The 14710-nt window shown below is 52.4% G+C and overlaps 2 protein-coding genes across 3 annotated transcripts in view; one reads left to right on the top strand and one right to left on the bottom strand.

Moving 5' to 3' along the window:
• Positions 1-1202, bottom strand: part of VAV1 (vav guanine nucleotide exchange factor 1) — a 58182-nt gene extending 56980 nt beyond the window's left edge. The window contains exon 1 of one of the 2 annotated variants that reach the window (XM_037154336.2): positions 915-1202. In XM_037154336.2, coding sequence (XP_037010231.1) covers positions 915-1118 — 204 coding nt within the window. In that variant the 5' untranslated portion in view covers positions 1119-1202. The remainder of the gene's footprint in view (positions 1-914) is intronic. The other variant, XM_037154335.2, reaches the window with a different exon arrangement.
• A 2501-nt stretch (positions 1203-3703) lies between these two features.
• On the top strand, positions 3704-14358 carry SH2D3A (SH2 domain containing 3A). Its single transcript, XM_053658759.1, is given in 12 exon segments — positions 3704-3744; positions 4794-6679; positions 9252-9328; positions 11217-11931; positions 12076-12250; positions 12334-12364; positions 12367-12444; positions 12897-12972; positions 12974-13052; positions 13054-13081; positions 13665-13692; positions 13694-14358. Coding segments are annotated over 11 exon segments (1467 nt in total). The 5' UTR covers positions 3704-3744; positions 4794-6626; the 3' UTR covers positions 13821-14358.
• Positions 14359-14710: the final 352 nt, after the last annotated feature.

Genomic DNA, 14710 nt, shown 5'->3' with positions numbered 1-14710 from the left:
GTCTGGCCTGTGGGCCCCCTCAGACCACCGAGGCAGGCAGGGCGCCCCCAACCCCCACCCAGCAGCATGCACCACTTCCACCCAGCACCCATTCAGCCAGAGGGAACCAGAGAAGGTGCTGCAGACAGAGCATCCAGTCCTGTTACCTCCCCCACCCCAACCACATTCAAATGGGGACTTGAATGTATTTCCTGAACTGGGGGCGGTCACAGTCAAATCCGCCTCCTTCTGGACCCTGTGCCCATACAGAAATTGCTACTGAGAAAGAGCAGCTATTTCTAGACTCCCAAACCCCAGAACCCACTCTCGAGGGCTCAGGACCAGGTCCTCAATGTCCCCCAGGGGATGAAGGGAGCTAGGAAGAAGAGAGCCCTGGGTCACAGCCCCCCACCTGCCCAGACTGCCCCAGGCCCAGGCAGGAAGCCAAGGGGAAGGAGATGTGAGGGGAAGGAAGGGGCCCAGGGCCCAGAGGAGGAGACACATGTGGGGAAGGAGGCAGAGGAGGCCCCTCCCCCATAGCTAGAATCTGGGGGTAGAGGGTCAAAAAAACCCTTAGGCACCCTGTTGGCCATCCAAGGGGTTCCTAGGTACCCCCTTAAGCCTCTCAGAGAATGGCACCTGGGGCCTTGAACCCCAGTGAAGTCAGCCTGGGGCTCAGGAGTGGTTAACCTCCAGCTTGCCAGTTCTCAACTTAGAATTGGACTCACTTTGTGCCTATGAACGCATTCCTGTTAACCTGGGGTGGGTCACCCGAGAATCTCTGTGTTGCCATCCACACATCCCCCTGTCCCCTAAGCCAGCAGCGAAGTTTGCATATACCCCTCTACCTTGCCAGCCCAGAGGTTCAGTGCACTAACCCAGCCTGGAATACCCCCACTTCCAACTTTCCGCCCGACAGCCTGCAGTGGGCTCACCTGGGACATCTGGGGGCGCAGGTTGACCTCGCGTAAGTTGATGGCGTGGGGCAGCAGGTTGTTGAGCAGCTGGCAGAGAAGGACCCCATCCCGAAGGGCCTGTGCCAGCTCGCACACCTGGGCCCCGTCCCAGGTCACGCGGTGGCTGGGCGGCAGGACCCGGCACTGGATCAGCCAGTGGGTACACTGTCGCCACAGCTCCATGGCTGCTGCCTTCCCCTGTCGGCCCGCGCTCCCCTCGCAGCTTCCACCACCCGCCCTCTCGCCTGCCTGTGCTACTAGCTACCACTTCCTCTTCTTTGCCTGTAACTGTCGCCGGGAGAGGGGGTGGAGGAGGAGGAGTCGGGGGGTGGGGTGGGGGCGGGGGTAGCACCTGCAGTCCAGCCCTGCCTAGCCCAGCCCCTTCCACGAGGGACCTGACCTGTCTTTCCCCCATTAACACAACGCCTGGGCACTTGGGTGGACGAAGTGGCTGCGGGTGGTCAGGCTAAGTTGACTGAGACCGGCTGCCTGTCTCCATATTCAACCTTTGAGCAGTAACACTTGAAAGTACTCAAAATCCGCTCTCTGCCTCCACACTGGTCCAGCCCCATCACCGCCTGCCTGGACCAGTGCAGTCTCCTCCGCCGTGGTCCCTACATTCCCGCCCTCTTCCACGGGACAACAGCCAGAGGGCGCCTGGGAGCACCCGAGTCAAGTCAGGATGTCCCTCCTCCTGTCACATACCTTCCTCTTTGGGGGGAAAGTCTTCCCAGCAACCGGAAAGGCCCTTTCTGACCTGCCTCCTCTTTGCCCTCACCGCCCCCAACTGCCCATTAATTCACTTGCCACGAAGGCCTCCTGCTGTTCCTCCAACAAGCCAGGCCTGGTCCTGCCCCAGGGCCCTTGCACATGCTTCTCCTCTGATTTGGGCAACTTTATAGCTAGCTGCCTCACCACCTACAAGTCCTTGCTCAATGTCACCTTCTCATGAAGTCTTCCCAAACCGCCCTATTTCAAATCACAGCCTTTTATCCTATTTCATCACACCCTACCCCTACTTTAAGCCCTGATCATCAAACCTAATCTTATACTGATTTATTTATTGTCTATTTAGGCATTTCTCTCTTATGTACTGCTGGGCCCAACCCCTCAGCACCTAGCACATATACATGCTCCATAAATATTTGTTGACTGAATGAATAAACAAGCAAATAAATGGTTGAAAGCTCTACTGGCACCAACTCTGACATTTATCCCAAATCCATGTATTTATCCCCATGGCCCTGGTAACTACCATCTCTCTCCCTAAAGACTTCGCTAGTGTCATTCATTAACTGATTTGTTTAGCAAATATTTACTGTCTTCGTAGCCCTTATTGCCACCTGAAATCATCTATGTGGTCTCTTGCCTACTAGGTTGTGAATAGCCTCCCTGTCCCCCTCAAGCTCACTAACACCACTTGCATTTTTAATGTTTGCAACCACTAGGGGGCGCTAGGCCACTTCACTGGACAAACCCCCTACCTACCCTCTGGCTGTACCAAAAGTAGGCTGGAGGCAGGGTGTCAAGGAAAAGATACTCCCCTGACTGAGCCCCTCTTCCACATGAGGGCGGAAAGTGTAGCCCAGCCTGGAAATTTGCAGCTTTGAGATCCTATAGGTACCAGAACTTTTCATTCCCAAGCATGCTTGGCTCTCTATGCGTCAGTTTCCTCATCTGTAAAATGGGTAACCCTTTAGCGTTATGGTAGGGATCAGAGATGGTGGGACTGCCACACAAAAGAAAGGAAGACAGGATGGCCTTCGGGGCTCTACATTTGAATCGACCACTCACAAACCGGCTCTGTTTGGGCATATGGCTTAGCTGTCCGGCGCCTCTGTTTCTGTGTCTGGAAAATGGGGGTGATGAAAGTAGTACCTACCTCATTGAGTGACCTAGGTAAAAATTAAATGCGTCGAAACAGGACAAGCAAGCAATACAGTCCTGGCATACAGCCAGTGCTCATAAACGTTCACTGCGACCACTGCTCTTTCCTCCCTCCCTCCCTGCCTTCCTCTCTTCCCCCTCTCCCCCAATGTGGCCAGGGCGGTCTCTCCTGTTCCCGACCCCCCCCCCCCCAGCTTTCTCATGCTTGTCTCCAAGCATCATGATGGAAGCTCCACCATCTCCTTCCTCCCACTTGGAAAACTACCTGAATGTTCCCCCACCCTCTCTGTGTCTCTTCAGAGTCTAGCTTGACTCCATCGTGCTTGTCACTGGGGGAGGCGGTCGTGTTTTCCCGCATCTCTCTAGGAAACCCAACACTCAGCTGGGGTTCCATTCCCGGAAACTTCCTCCTGCACGTCACAGCCGCTGCCACTCCCCGCCAAGCGAGAAAACTCGAGGTTCCGGGGTTTCGTCCCGGAACCCCGAGGGACAAAGGGATACTCCCTTTCCGCGTCCCGAGGAGCCAGGGGGTACTTAGAATCATCCTGAGGTTAATAAGGAACCGAATTCTAAGAAGCCAGACGAAGAGGGACCAAAGGACGACTGGGCGTGGCCAGTCGGAGGGGGCGGGGCTATGTTCTAAGGGGACGGGCCAACTTTAAGGGACGGACAGTTTCCCCAAGGTGGTGGGTGTGGTCTATGAAGAAGAAGGTATTATCTAAAGGGGACGTGGATAGTGCGAAAAGTTCTAAGGAGGCGGAGCGGGAATGAGGGGGCGAAGTGAGGTTTAAGAGCCTGCAATTGGAGGCGGGGTCAGAGGGGGCGTGGTCTTGAGGGGCGGGGTGGGAAGGGCCCGGAGCCCCGGAGCCTCAGGCTTGAGTTCCGCCCCAGCCTCCTCGGAGCTCCGCGGGTCCCGGCCCAGGTGAGTGGAGGGCCCCCGGGCAGATCCAGGACCAGGGGTTTATTCCAGTGGGGAATCCTCTTTTTTTCAGGTGAGACCACCGGCACTCAGGGAGGACCTGGGTGTCTGTCCACGCGGGTCCGCGGACTTAGAATGGGTTACCAAATGCCCGATGGGGTCGTTCTGCATCACGCGTGCTCGTGTACCTGGGTGTACCTGGGAGTGCTCCTCTAAGCGTGTTTCCTTTGCATCACGGACACCCTCCCCGCTTCCACTTTCGCCTGACCGATCTTTTTAAACCACAAACCAGATTGTGCCCCTCCCTTACATAGCTTGCATTCCATCAGACTGAAATGAAATTTTGGGGTCCACCGTTTCTTGCATGGTCTCACCCCTGCTGACCTCACTGCTCACCACGTAGCTCTTCGCTCACTGTGTTCCAGCTCCACTGGCCCTACTTGATGTCAAATGTAAAAAGCAAGCTCCACGTCACCTTTGCATTTGCTGTAGCCCCCACCTGAACTGCTGTTTTTTCCAAATTGTTGCGTAACTGTCTCCTTCCCTTTACGGAGGTCTCAGCTCCAATGTCACCTTCTAAGAGAGACCTCCTTGAGTCAGCTCTTTGAAGTAGCCTGCCCTCTCCAGCCATCTTATCACGCCTCCCTGTTTTACCAGCTTCCTGGATTACTTTCTGGATTTATTCTTGTTTTGTTGCGTGTCTGTCCACCAGACAGCGAAGGGTGAGGGCAGGTCTCTAACCTAAGTGCTATTTTCAGGGTCTAGAACAGCACACAGTAAGTGCTCAACCAGCTGGTGGTTGCTCAGTGTCAGGTTTGTCCATCTGTGTCCATATATCTATGTGCTTGCTGGTGGCTGTCCCCTGCAATGTGTATACCCATATATGGTCTATAGGGCATGAATACCCCCTCTCTCTTTTCCCTAATCTTGTCCCTACCTCACCCCCTCTCTTGATTCTGTCCCCTTCCTCTCTCCTCTGCCCAAGTGTCCAGAAACTATTCCAAAAGACATGGGGTGTCTTTTGCCCACCCTGAGCTTTCCCCACCCCACAGAGTTTCAGTGATCCACCTCGGTGCCTACTAAAGAGACATGAGACGGAAGAAGCTGGAGTTGGGGAACTCTTAAGACAAGGCTGGGCCCGGCCCAGAGGACAAACAGGATGTGCACAGGCATCCAGGAGACACGCCTGGGGCTCAGGTATGCATCACCTGGGGCCAGCTCCAGGCCCAGCTCCCCGCCCCGTAAAGTCACCTAGGGCTGGTCTGGGAACTTCCTGTGCCTTTCAGGCCCTCAGCCAGGCTGACTCAGGATGTAAGAATCCTGGTGCTCTTTTCCCACAGACCCTGGCCAGGCCCCAGAGACCTTGTAGGGTAGGGAGTGAGAAGTGGACCCCTTACATTCTTTCTATCCAGGGCGGATTTTCTCCACCAGATGGATACTGAGACAGACCTACATGATTTGATGAGTGCCAAAGTGTCTGAGACCTAAATTTGACCATAATAATGAGGGAATATATTGGGTCCAAAATTGCATTTGCTGACATTTCTATAAAAATGTGGGCTTTCAACATCCTTAAACGTAGTGTTACATTGGAAGGCCATGTATAGGTTAGATTTGCTTACATCCTAAGAATCCTTGTGTGCACATAGGTTGCTTAGAAGCTATAGACATTAGTAAATTAAATTACTTCCCTACTGGAACGTTCTTACACCCTGAGAACCACCGGGTTCCCTCCCTCAAAATCTTTCCAGTCCTACTGACGGACGGAGTCCTTCCTAGGCCTTCCGATGGAAAGCCTGCATCCACCACTCAGAGCTTCACATCCCATCCCTGGTTACATCTTTCTGCTTGGCTCTCTCTGAACTATCTACACACTCATCTACTTGTTTTTCTTAATCACCACCTCCCCCACTAGAACGGCAGTGGTCTGTAGTCTGTTTTATTTACCGCTGGGTCTCTAGCACCTAGAACAGTGCCTGGCATGCCGTGGGGGCCACATAAATATTGGTTTGAGTGAATTAGTTAATTGAATTTCTACAACGGAGCATTATGTCATCTGCATAAAATACCATTGCATTCGAAAGCGGTGCCTGGGCCTTCTCCCTTTGCAAGAATCCCAGTGAGTGTCTGGCCGTTTCCATGAAATCACAGCCGACTCTAAGGTAAAGTTACTCACAGCCTGAGCACAGGCATACACAGTAGACCCTTGAGCTACATGGGTCCACTCATATGTGGGTCTTTTTAAAAATAAATACTGGAAATGCATTTTCCTTATGATTTTCTTAACAACATTTTTCTTTTCTCTAACTTACTTTGTTATAAGAATACAGTATCTAATACAAATAACATACCAAACGCGTGTTGATCGACTATTTATGTTATCGGTGAGGCTTCTGGTCAACCATAGGATATTAGTAATTAAGTTTTGGGACAGTTGAAATTTATGTAAAGATATTTGACTGTACAGGGGTCAGAGCCCCTAACCCCTGCACTGTTCAAGGGTCACCATACAATGACCCTTGACCCAAGGGTGTATGTCTAGATTTTACCTGTATGTCTGGCACACACACACTCACACACACACACACATTCATTCTGACTATGAGTAACTTGTTTAATTAAAATGAGTATTTATATAATATATACTTATACAGAGAAAGGTGCATTTTAAGATTTGATAGGATATGGGCTGTTGTCTCCAAAATTAAGAGGAATACAAAAACAAATTCAAAAAAAATGCTAAGAGGAGCATAGAAGGGAAGGGCTGACCTAGCCACCCAGGAAGCAGGAATAATTATTCTCATTTTACAGACGTGGCTGGTTAAAAGTGCAGAACTCAGCCCCAGCATTGACTGCTTCGAAAAGCTCCATGCAGGTGCCACGGGATGGAGAGGACTTTGCCAGCCAAACCTGGTACCACGGCCCCCTGTCCCGCCAGGTGCTGCCTCCTGCAGAGCCTCAGCACATTGCAGTGGGGAGCCTCTCCCACCTTTGACCTGCTGGGGACTCCTGGGTCTCAGATGAGGGATTTAGGATCAAGGTCTTTTGGAAGGGGGACCGGGGACTAAGGACTGTCTTGAAGCTTGGTTGGTGTCGAATGTCACTCCTTATATTTAAATTGTCACTTTCTTTGGGATAGTGTTGAGGATGGTAACAGAGGTTGAAGAAGGTCCTAACTCCCTCAAAGCACCCCTTAGCTCTCTTTGTCTCTCTTTCTTTCTGGGTCCCAAGCACCGATGGCCACCAGGGCCCCATCTCCCTCTTAGTTCAAGGCTCCCCACCCTCATCTTTAGCTCTCAGGAATCCTGGGACCCAGGGTACCCTATCAAATCATGAGAGGCGGTATAGGTTAGTGGTTAGTATCCCACACCCTAGAGTCAGACATCCTGGAATTAAATCCCAGCCCTACAATTTACATTCTGTGTGATCTAAGCTAAGGTATTTCATTCTGTGGACCTCAGTTCGCCCATGTGTAAAATGATGATCTTGTTTAACCTTGGTAAAGGGTTAAATGAGTTCACATGTTTTACACCTAAAGCAGCACCTAGCACCCAGTAGGGCTGCACACATGTCTACTGCATGTATTGTTCAGTCCTCAGGCCCTATCACCAGCTCTGCTTTGCCTCTCTGGTGTCAGAGCCTTCGGCCCGTCATCACACCAGCCATCACGGCTGTCATAAGACAGCTTGAAAATTTCATAAGGGGGGATTCATGGGCTACACTATGGAATAATCCAACTAATGTATTATTTTGAAGCCACAGTTGCAAAGCAAGCCAATACGTTTACTCAGATTGGGAGTTGCATCGGTCAGTATCAGCTAGCAGCTATAACAGACCTATCTAAGATGTCACTGACTAAACACAATACACATTTTCTTTTGACTTTTTTTTATTGTTGATATTGTTACAGATGTCCTCAATTTCTCCCACCTTCTTCCCCCTCCACCCAGCCCCCCGCCCCAGCCTTCACCACATTGTTGTCTGTGTCCACGGGCTATGCATATATGTGCTTTGACTAATCTCTTCCAGTCCCCAACTCCCCTCCGAGATCTGTCAGTCTGTTCCATGTATCCATGCCTCTGGTCCTATTTTGTTTGTCATAGTATTTTGTTCATTAGATCCCACATATAAGTGACGTCTATGGTATTTGTCTTTCTCTGACAGGCTTGTTTCGCTTAGCATAATAATCTCCAGGTCCATCCATGCTGTCACAAAGGGTAAGAGTTTCTTCCGTTTCATAACCATGTAGTATTTCATTGTGTAAATGTATCGCATCTTTTTTATCCACTCATCTACTGATGGGCACTTGGGCTGTTTCCAGATCGGAGCTATTGTAAATAACACTGCTATGAACATAAGGCTGCATATTATGTCACAGTCCAAGGTGCTTGAAGAGTGAGGATATGGAATTCCAGAATTCCATAGGGTCCCCAGTCAGGACCCTAGTTCTTCCCATCTTGTGGCTCAGCCTTACCCTCGGGCTTTGGTAACATTGGCTGACAAATAGGGGACAGAACCTGTAGGATTTTGCAGGAAGTTTATTATGGGCCAGGTGTGGGCAGTCCCCACTGCACTTCTGCCCTTGTCACATTGGCCAGATCTTATCACATGATAGCTGTAACTGCAAGGGAGCCTGGAAAATGTAGTCCAGAGGTGTACCCATGAGAAAAGGGTAAATGGTTTGGTACAAAACTATCCAGTCTCTGGGATGGCTTTTCTTGCATGGAGGTGGGGTGGGGGTGGGGATGTGCCATTACCTACTGGTCTGGGCTCATGCCTAAACCCTCTGCCCCCATCCTTCATCCCCAGAAGGCTGAGGCTCTTCTCCAGCAAGATAGTGACTTCTTGGTTCACCCATCTCCGTCCCATGGGGGCCACCTGGTGATCTCCTGCCATTGGCAGGGCTCAGCCCTGCACTTTGAGGTGCTCAGTGTGGCCTTGCGTCCCTGATCAGGCTAGCCCGCATCCCTATTTCAGCTGGAAGATGAGCATTTCTCAAGCCTGCCTGCCCTGGTTCGCAGCTATGTGATTGGCCAGAACTCACTGACCCAAGCTACAGGGGCTGTGGCCTCCAGGCTGGTGATGCGAGACTATTCAACACAGCTTGGGCCAGGACACCCTCCTAGATGGCCTGATTCAGGGAGAGCTTTTTAGGTACTCAACAGACTCCCAACCTACCTGGCGATACCAAAAACCCCTGGGTTCCTTCACATCAGCACTATTGATCCTTGGGGCCAGATCACTCTCGGCTATGGGGGCTGTCCTGTGCATGTAGGGTGTTGAGCAGCACCCCTGTTCTCTACCTACTAATGCCAGTAGACTCTTCCCCGCTCTACTCCGTAGTTGTAACGGACAAACAATGTCTCCTGACCTTGCCAAGTCCCCAGGGGTAGAGAGCACCCTGGCTGAGACGCAACAAACCTGAGTGACAGCGGGTAGTGGTTTCTGGGCAATGGTGGGCTGCCCTGCTCAGGCTGGGTCTCCACACCCACCCTGTCTCTTTCGCCCAGGGCTAGGCAGTGGAGCGACAGTTAGCCCGCAGGCCTGGAGCATGTGGGGCAGTCAGGAGAAGGCCACTGTGGGCCAGGTGAGAGTCTGCCAGGACAGCCATGGCTCAGAGATTTCTTTGCCCCTCACCCCCTGAGTGATCTTAGGGAGGTGACATAACCTCCTGGGAAACGGGGACAATGATGCTCTCAAAGTTGTTACGGTGGTTAAAAACACATGGGAAATTTATAGGTGCTTACAATGTGGGTTTACAGTTATTCTCAGAAGCTCTGCGTGTTCTGACCTTGGCTGACCTCCCTAATAACTCCCGTCTCTGCCCACAGTGTGGTGGGCGTCACGGTCTTCCTTTCTGTTGCTAGAATGTTTCAGATTTGTTCCTGCCTCAGGGCCTTTACACTGGCTGTTCTGGCCATTGGAGAGCCCATCCCCCTGATCTTTTTCTGACTCCTTCTCCTATAACATGAGTTCCTCAAAACAGCTTCCGCTAATCATCCCGCCTAAAGAAGATGCCCCCTCCTTCATGCCTGGTCTGCCCCACCTGCCCTGTCAGTCTCCCAGCCCATTCAACAGGGGCCCTCTCTTCATGCCCGGCTCTGTACTAAGTGCGGAAATACATCAGTGAACACGAGAGGCAAAGATTTCTGCCCAAGTGGAGTTAACATCTTGTTAGAAGAGAGACCAGGAACAACAAAAATAAGTCAATTATGGATGATTTGGGGTAGAATTTAAAGTACAATTAGCCCTGACCAGTGTGGCTCAGTTGACTGTCATTCCACAAAATGAAAGGTCACTGGTGTGATTCCTGGTCAGGGCACATGCCTGGGTTGCAGGTTTGGTCCCAGGTCTAGTTGCATATGGGAGGCAAGCGATTGTTATTTGTCTTTCATATCGATGTTTCTCTCCTTCTCTTTCCCCTTCCCTTCCCTTCTCTCTAAAAGTAAATAAATAAAATCTTTAAAAAGATAATTAAAAGGATACCAGGGAGCCCTGGCCAGGTAGCTCAGTTGGTTGGAGCATCATCCTAATGCACCAAGGTTGTGAGTTCGATCCCCAGTCAGGGCAGATAGAAGAACCACCCAGTGAGTGCATAAGTAAGTGGAACAATAAGCCCATGTTTCTCTCTTTCTCTCTCCCTTGCTCTTTCTCTATAAAATCAGTAAATTTTAAAAAATTTAAAAAGAGATACAACAGAGTACGGGAGATTTTACATAGTAGTCAGGAAAGGCCCCATGAAGAAAAATTTCAAAGGGTAAGGAAAAGAAGTATGTGGATAACGGGGTGAGAGTGGCCCAGGCAGAAAGAACAGTGCAAAGGTCCTGTGGCCAGAACCAGAGTCTGAACTACTCATTCAGCCAAAAAGAGGTGAGTGTAGCTGAAGAAGTGGCAGTGAGGGGGAAGTCAGAGGGAGATCTGAAACCCAGATTTTGAGAGCTTTTTTGGCTACGGTGAAGACTTTGGCCATTACTCAGGGTGAGCTGGGAACCACAGGAAGGCCCTATAATATGGTCTATTTAAATGCTTTGTTAGTACAGCATCTCCCAGAAGTCTCGGCATAGTTTTAAGTTCTAATAATTTTTAAAGTAAACATGCCACAAGTTTAACAAACGACATCATTTGAAAGTTTGATAAATTCTGTTGCTTTTATGTTTATGTAGTTTTGTGAATTTTGATTAACATATTTTTATCTTCTACCATCAATATTTTACCATCTTCAATCAGAGGGGCACGAGCAAAGGATTCAGATTTAAAATATGATATTCAGAATTTGCAAAACTACATAAGTACCAAAGAAAGTTTATTTTCAAATCAGGGGTGTGTAGCATTGATACTAGGGAAGTTGTTAAAGTTCAAAGCCATGGAAAAATAGGTACGAATACCTGGGTACTGACTGAATGAGTGGATGAACTGGGACCCACTCAACTGTCTTCTCTGTGTACCTCCTGTACCCCCTCTTCTATGGCCCCCAGGGGCCTCCGCTGTGCCCATACTTGCTCTGTCTTACATAGGTAGTGACCCTGTGTTGCTGAAGACCCTGAGTCCCCTGGGATTCACTGCGGACAGTCTCAGGGCCTTGGATGAGCAGCTCCTTGCCAAGCCACCAACCCAGCCCCCTCAAACACCCTCACTAGTGCGGCCTGATGCCTCTGGACAGCTGCCAACGTACTAGGAGCTGGTGTCCCAAGTGTTCAGTGCCCAAGGAACATCCCCAGGCCACAGCTGCCCAGAGCCAGAAGCCCCATGGTGGGAGGCTCGGGAGCAGGAGGAGGAGAGATGTTTTCCAAGACCACAGGCAGAGGTGGCTTTCTGCCCACCTGGCGCCCCCTTCAGCCTGCTGGGCTCCCAGAATCAGCCCCTGGAGCCAGAAGTCCAGCGTGCTCTCCAAGGTCTATTCCTGGAGCACCGTGCTGGGAGCACTGCCCCCCACTTACTACTGGCAGGCTGCAAACTGAGTCGCATACAAGGGCCCTTCTTGCCAGGCAGTGGAGAGGCCCAACTGCACCTCTCACACCCCTGTACTCTGTTCACTTGTCCTCTTTGCTCCCCCCACACAATGCCCCGCCCCCAGGCTGCTGGCCCACTGGGAGTGACCAAGGCTCAGCAGGATGCCATGGGGGGTGCCTCTGGCCTGGAGCTGCTCACACTTCCCCACAGCCATCGCTTGAAGTCAGAACTGGTGGAAAGGTGAGGCAGCTATCTGGAATTCCCAGGGTCTCCAAATCTCCCCACTCAGGGAGGGGAGATGGGCAATGACACCTCCCGTCCTTCCTCACTCCGAAATACAAAACCTCCCCACTACCCCCATACCCTTGCCCTCTGCCTCCACAGGCACGAGGAGATGGTGCTGGCTGGTGCGCTGGCATTGCTAAGCTGCACAGAATCGCTGAAGCAGCTCGTAGGCGCCCTGAGGGGCCTGGTGGAGCTGGCACTGGTGTTGCGGCCAGGGGCGGCAGGGGACTTGCCTGGACTGGCTGCGGTCATGGGCGCCCTGCTCATGCCCCAGGTGCGTGGGGTGCAGGGATGAGGGGAACGCCTGAGTGCAGGCGATGAGGAAGAGGAGGCTTCTTACCAGGGTTCTTACCCCAGGTGTCCCGGCTGGAACGCACTTGGCGCCAGCTCCGAGAAGCCATACCGAGGCCGTGCTGGCCTTCGAGCAGGAGCTGAAGCTGCTGATGCGGCCGCTGAATGAGAGCACCAGTAGGTGGCATCATTTGGAGCCGCACGCCTACTCTAACTCAGAATTCTAGCCAAGTGCTAGGCCAAATCCCTGCCTCTATCCGTAGCCCTGCCCATTCACTATTGGCTCCGCCCTATTTCGCCCTAGGCCCTGCCCTCCAAACCAAACTGGGCCCGGGACCCAATCTCTAGGTCCCGCCCCCTCTGTGCCCTAGGCTCTGTCTCTTTACCATAGGCTCCGCCTTCTCATCCTAGGCTCCACCCTATGCACTGGGCTTGGTCCTAGCCCCAATCCCTAGGCCCCACCCCTGCCCTGTGCCACGCCCTTGACTCAAACTCTGCAAGGCTGAAGCCTACTTGACCCAAGTCCCACCCGCAACTTGAATCCTAGGATGCCCAGCCCAATGTCTCACAGTCTTCACCCTAGGCTCTGCCCTTTGCCCCGTACCCACCCCACACCCTTCAACCCACAGGACCCTGAGACCCTGGAGAGGTGGCGCTACCTCACGTGGTACTAGTGGTGCGCCTGCTGGAGGGCAAGGAAATCCCCGAAGCTGGACAGGAGCTACAAGCAGCTGCTACGCTCTCTGCAGGGGGTGCATCACATGGCCCAGGACACGCCCAAATTCCCGTAAGGCTGCAGCCCAGCACCTGCAAGGTGAGCACCCCCTCTGCGCTGTGCTGCCCTAATCGGGTGCCCCCAAATCCTGCTAGGGACCGGAGCCTCTCGCCACACCTCCCAGAGTCCCACACAAACTGGATGGCTCCCCTTAGGGGCTCTCAAGCCTGTTCTGCAACCAGCAGTGATGAAAGTGACCTACGACCAAAAGGGGGAGATCTGCCCCCCACAGCCACGCCCACAGGTCACACTCGCACCCATCCCAACTCTCCCCAAGTTTGTTGTGCAGGTTGGCCTGGGACCCCAAATCCTGACTCTGGGTGTCTCTATCTCCAGGCACAATCCCTAAGATACAGCCCCTAGCAGCTCAAATCAGGAACAGCACCTCCATGCACGCTGGCCCAGCTCACCTCCACCAAGCCCCTCAGCCACGCCCTTCCCCAAACCTCCAAAGAGGCAGCAGCCCGGTCCCCACCAACCCTACCTAATTATTGAGAGTACTTGGAACGGAGTCCCGCAAGGCCCCTGCTGGGTCAAAGTCCCCAGGGGATAAGAGAAATGTGAGGAGGGGCAAGGAAGGGGACTGCCCCCCCCCCCCCCCGGCACCGAGCCCCGCCCCCAGGATTCCAGCCGAACCTGGAGCTGCAGGAGCCGCACTGACTTTGTGCGGAGGCTGCTCTTGGGGGGTGGGGGGGAGAGTACCCCGTGAGCTGGTCGTCTGGAGAAGCTTCAGCACATCCTCAGTGCCCTGTTGCAGCACCTGGAGCCTGACTGCTGAGTGCAGAACCCCCTCTTCACACTGGGACACTCGGACTTCTGGGGACCTCAGCAGGACACCAAGGAAGTCATCCCAGGTTGCTCACACAGCCAAACAGGGTGAGGACCCCTCCCCTGACTTGCAGAAGGGAGGGGGCCAGGTTTGCTAGACCCACCCTGCCCAGTAAAAATAAACTGGGATCCTGGGGTGAGGGAAAGCCTCCTACCCGGCACTAGAAGACACAGATGTCTGGAGGCCTGGCTGCCCTCCCCCTCCCACCCCCACCCCCACACATCCCACAAATGGTGAACTGGTAGCTTCTAATGATAAGAGAACTTGCAAAGAGGCCAGAGTTCAAATGCGTGACTTCTAGCCCTGACTGGTGTGGCTCAGTGGGTTGGGTGTTGTCCCAAAAACCAGGTCACTGGTTTGATTGCCAGTCAGGGCACATGCCTGGTTTGCAGGCCAGGTTCCCGGTTGGGGGCTTGTGAGAGGCAACTTATGTTTCTCTCCTTCCCTTCCCCTCCCTCTAAAACTAAATAAAATTTAAAAATAAATAAATAAAAGTTGTGTGACTTGAGCAGATGGCTTGCCCTCTCTGTGCCTTCCTTCAACACAAAAGTGAAGCTGCACTTTCTAAGGGTTATGGGAATTACAGCTCAATGTTTAGAGGCAATGGGTGGAGAATGCCTGGCACACAGTAGGTGCTCAATAAATGCTACCTGTTCTCAGTGAGCTGCCATGAACATGAAAAGAATGATGTTTAGTGTCCTTTCCCTACACTGGTCATGGATAAGGACCCAACTCTCAAGAAGGGACAGGGTGTGTCCAAGGTGTGCCCAAGTTTACCGCCCCTTCCTCATTCCCTGTGCAGCCTGTAAGGAGGGTGGCATTTGAATATCCGGCCCTAG

Source organism: Artibeus jamaicensis, unplaced genomic scaffold (genome assembly GCF_021234435.1).
Source record: "Artibeus jamaicensis isolate MK-2021 breed Jamaican fruit bat unplaced genomic scaffold, CSHL_Jam_final scaffold_537, whole genome shotgun sequence".
NCBI lineage: Eukaryota > Metazoa > Chordata > Mammalia > Chiroptera > Phyllostomidae > Artibeus > Artibeus jamaicensis.
Note: the sequence above shows the minus strand (reverse complement) of the source record. Positions and strands in the feature narration are given on the sequence as shown.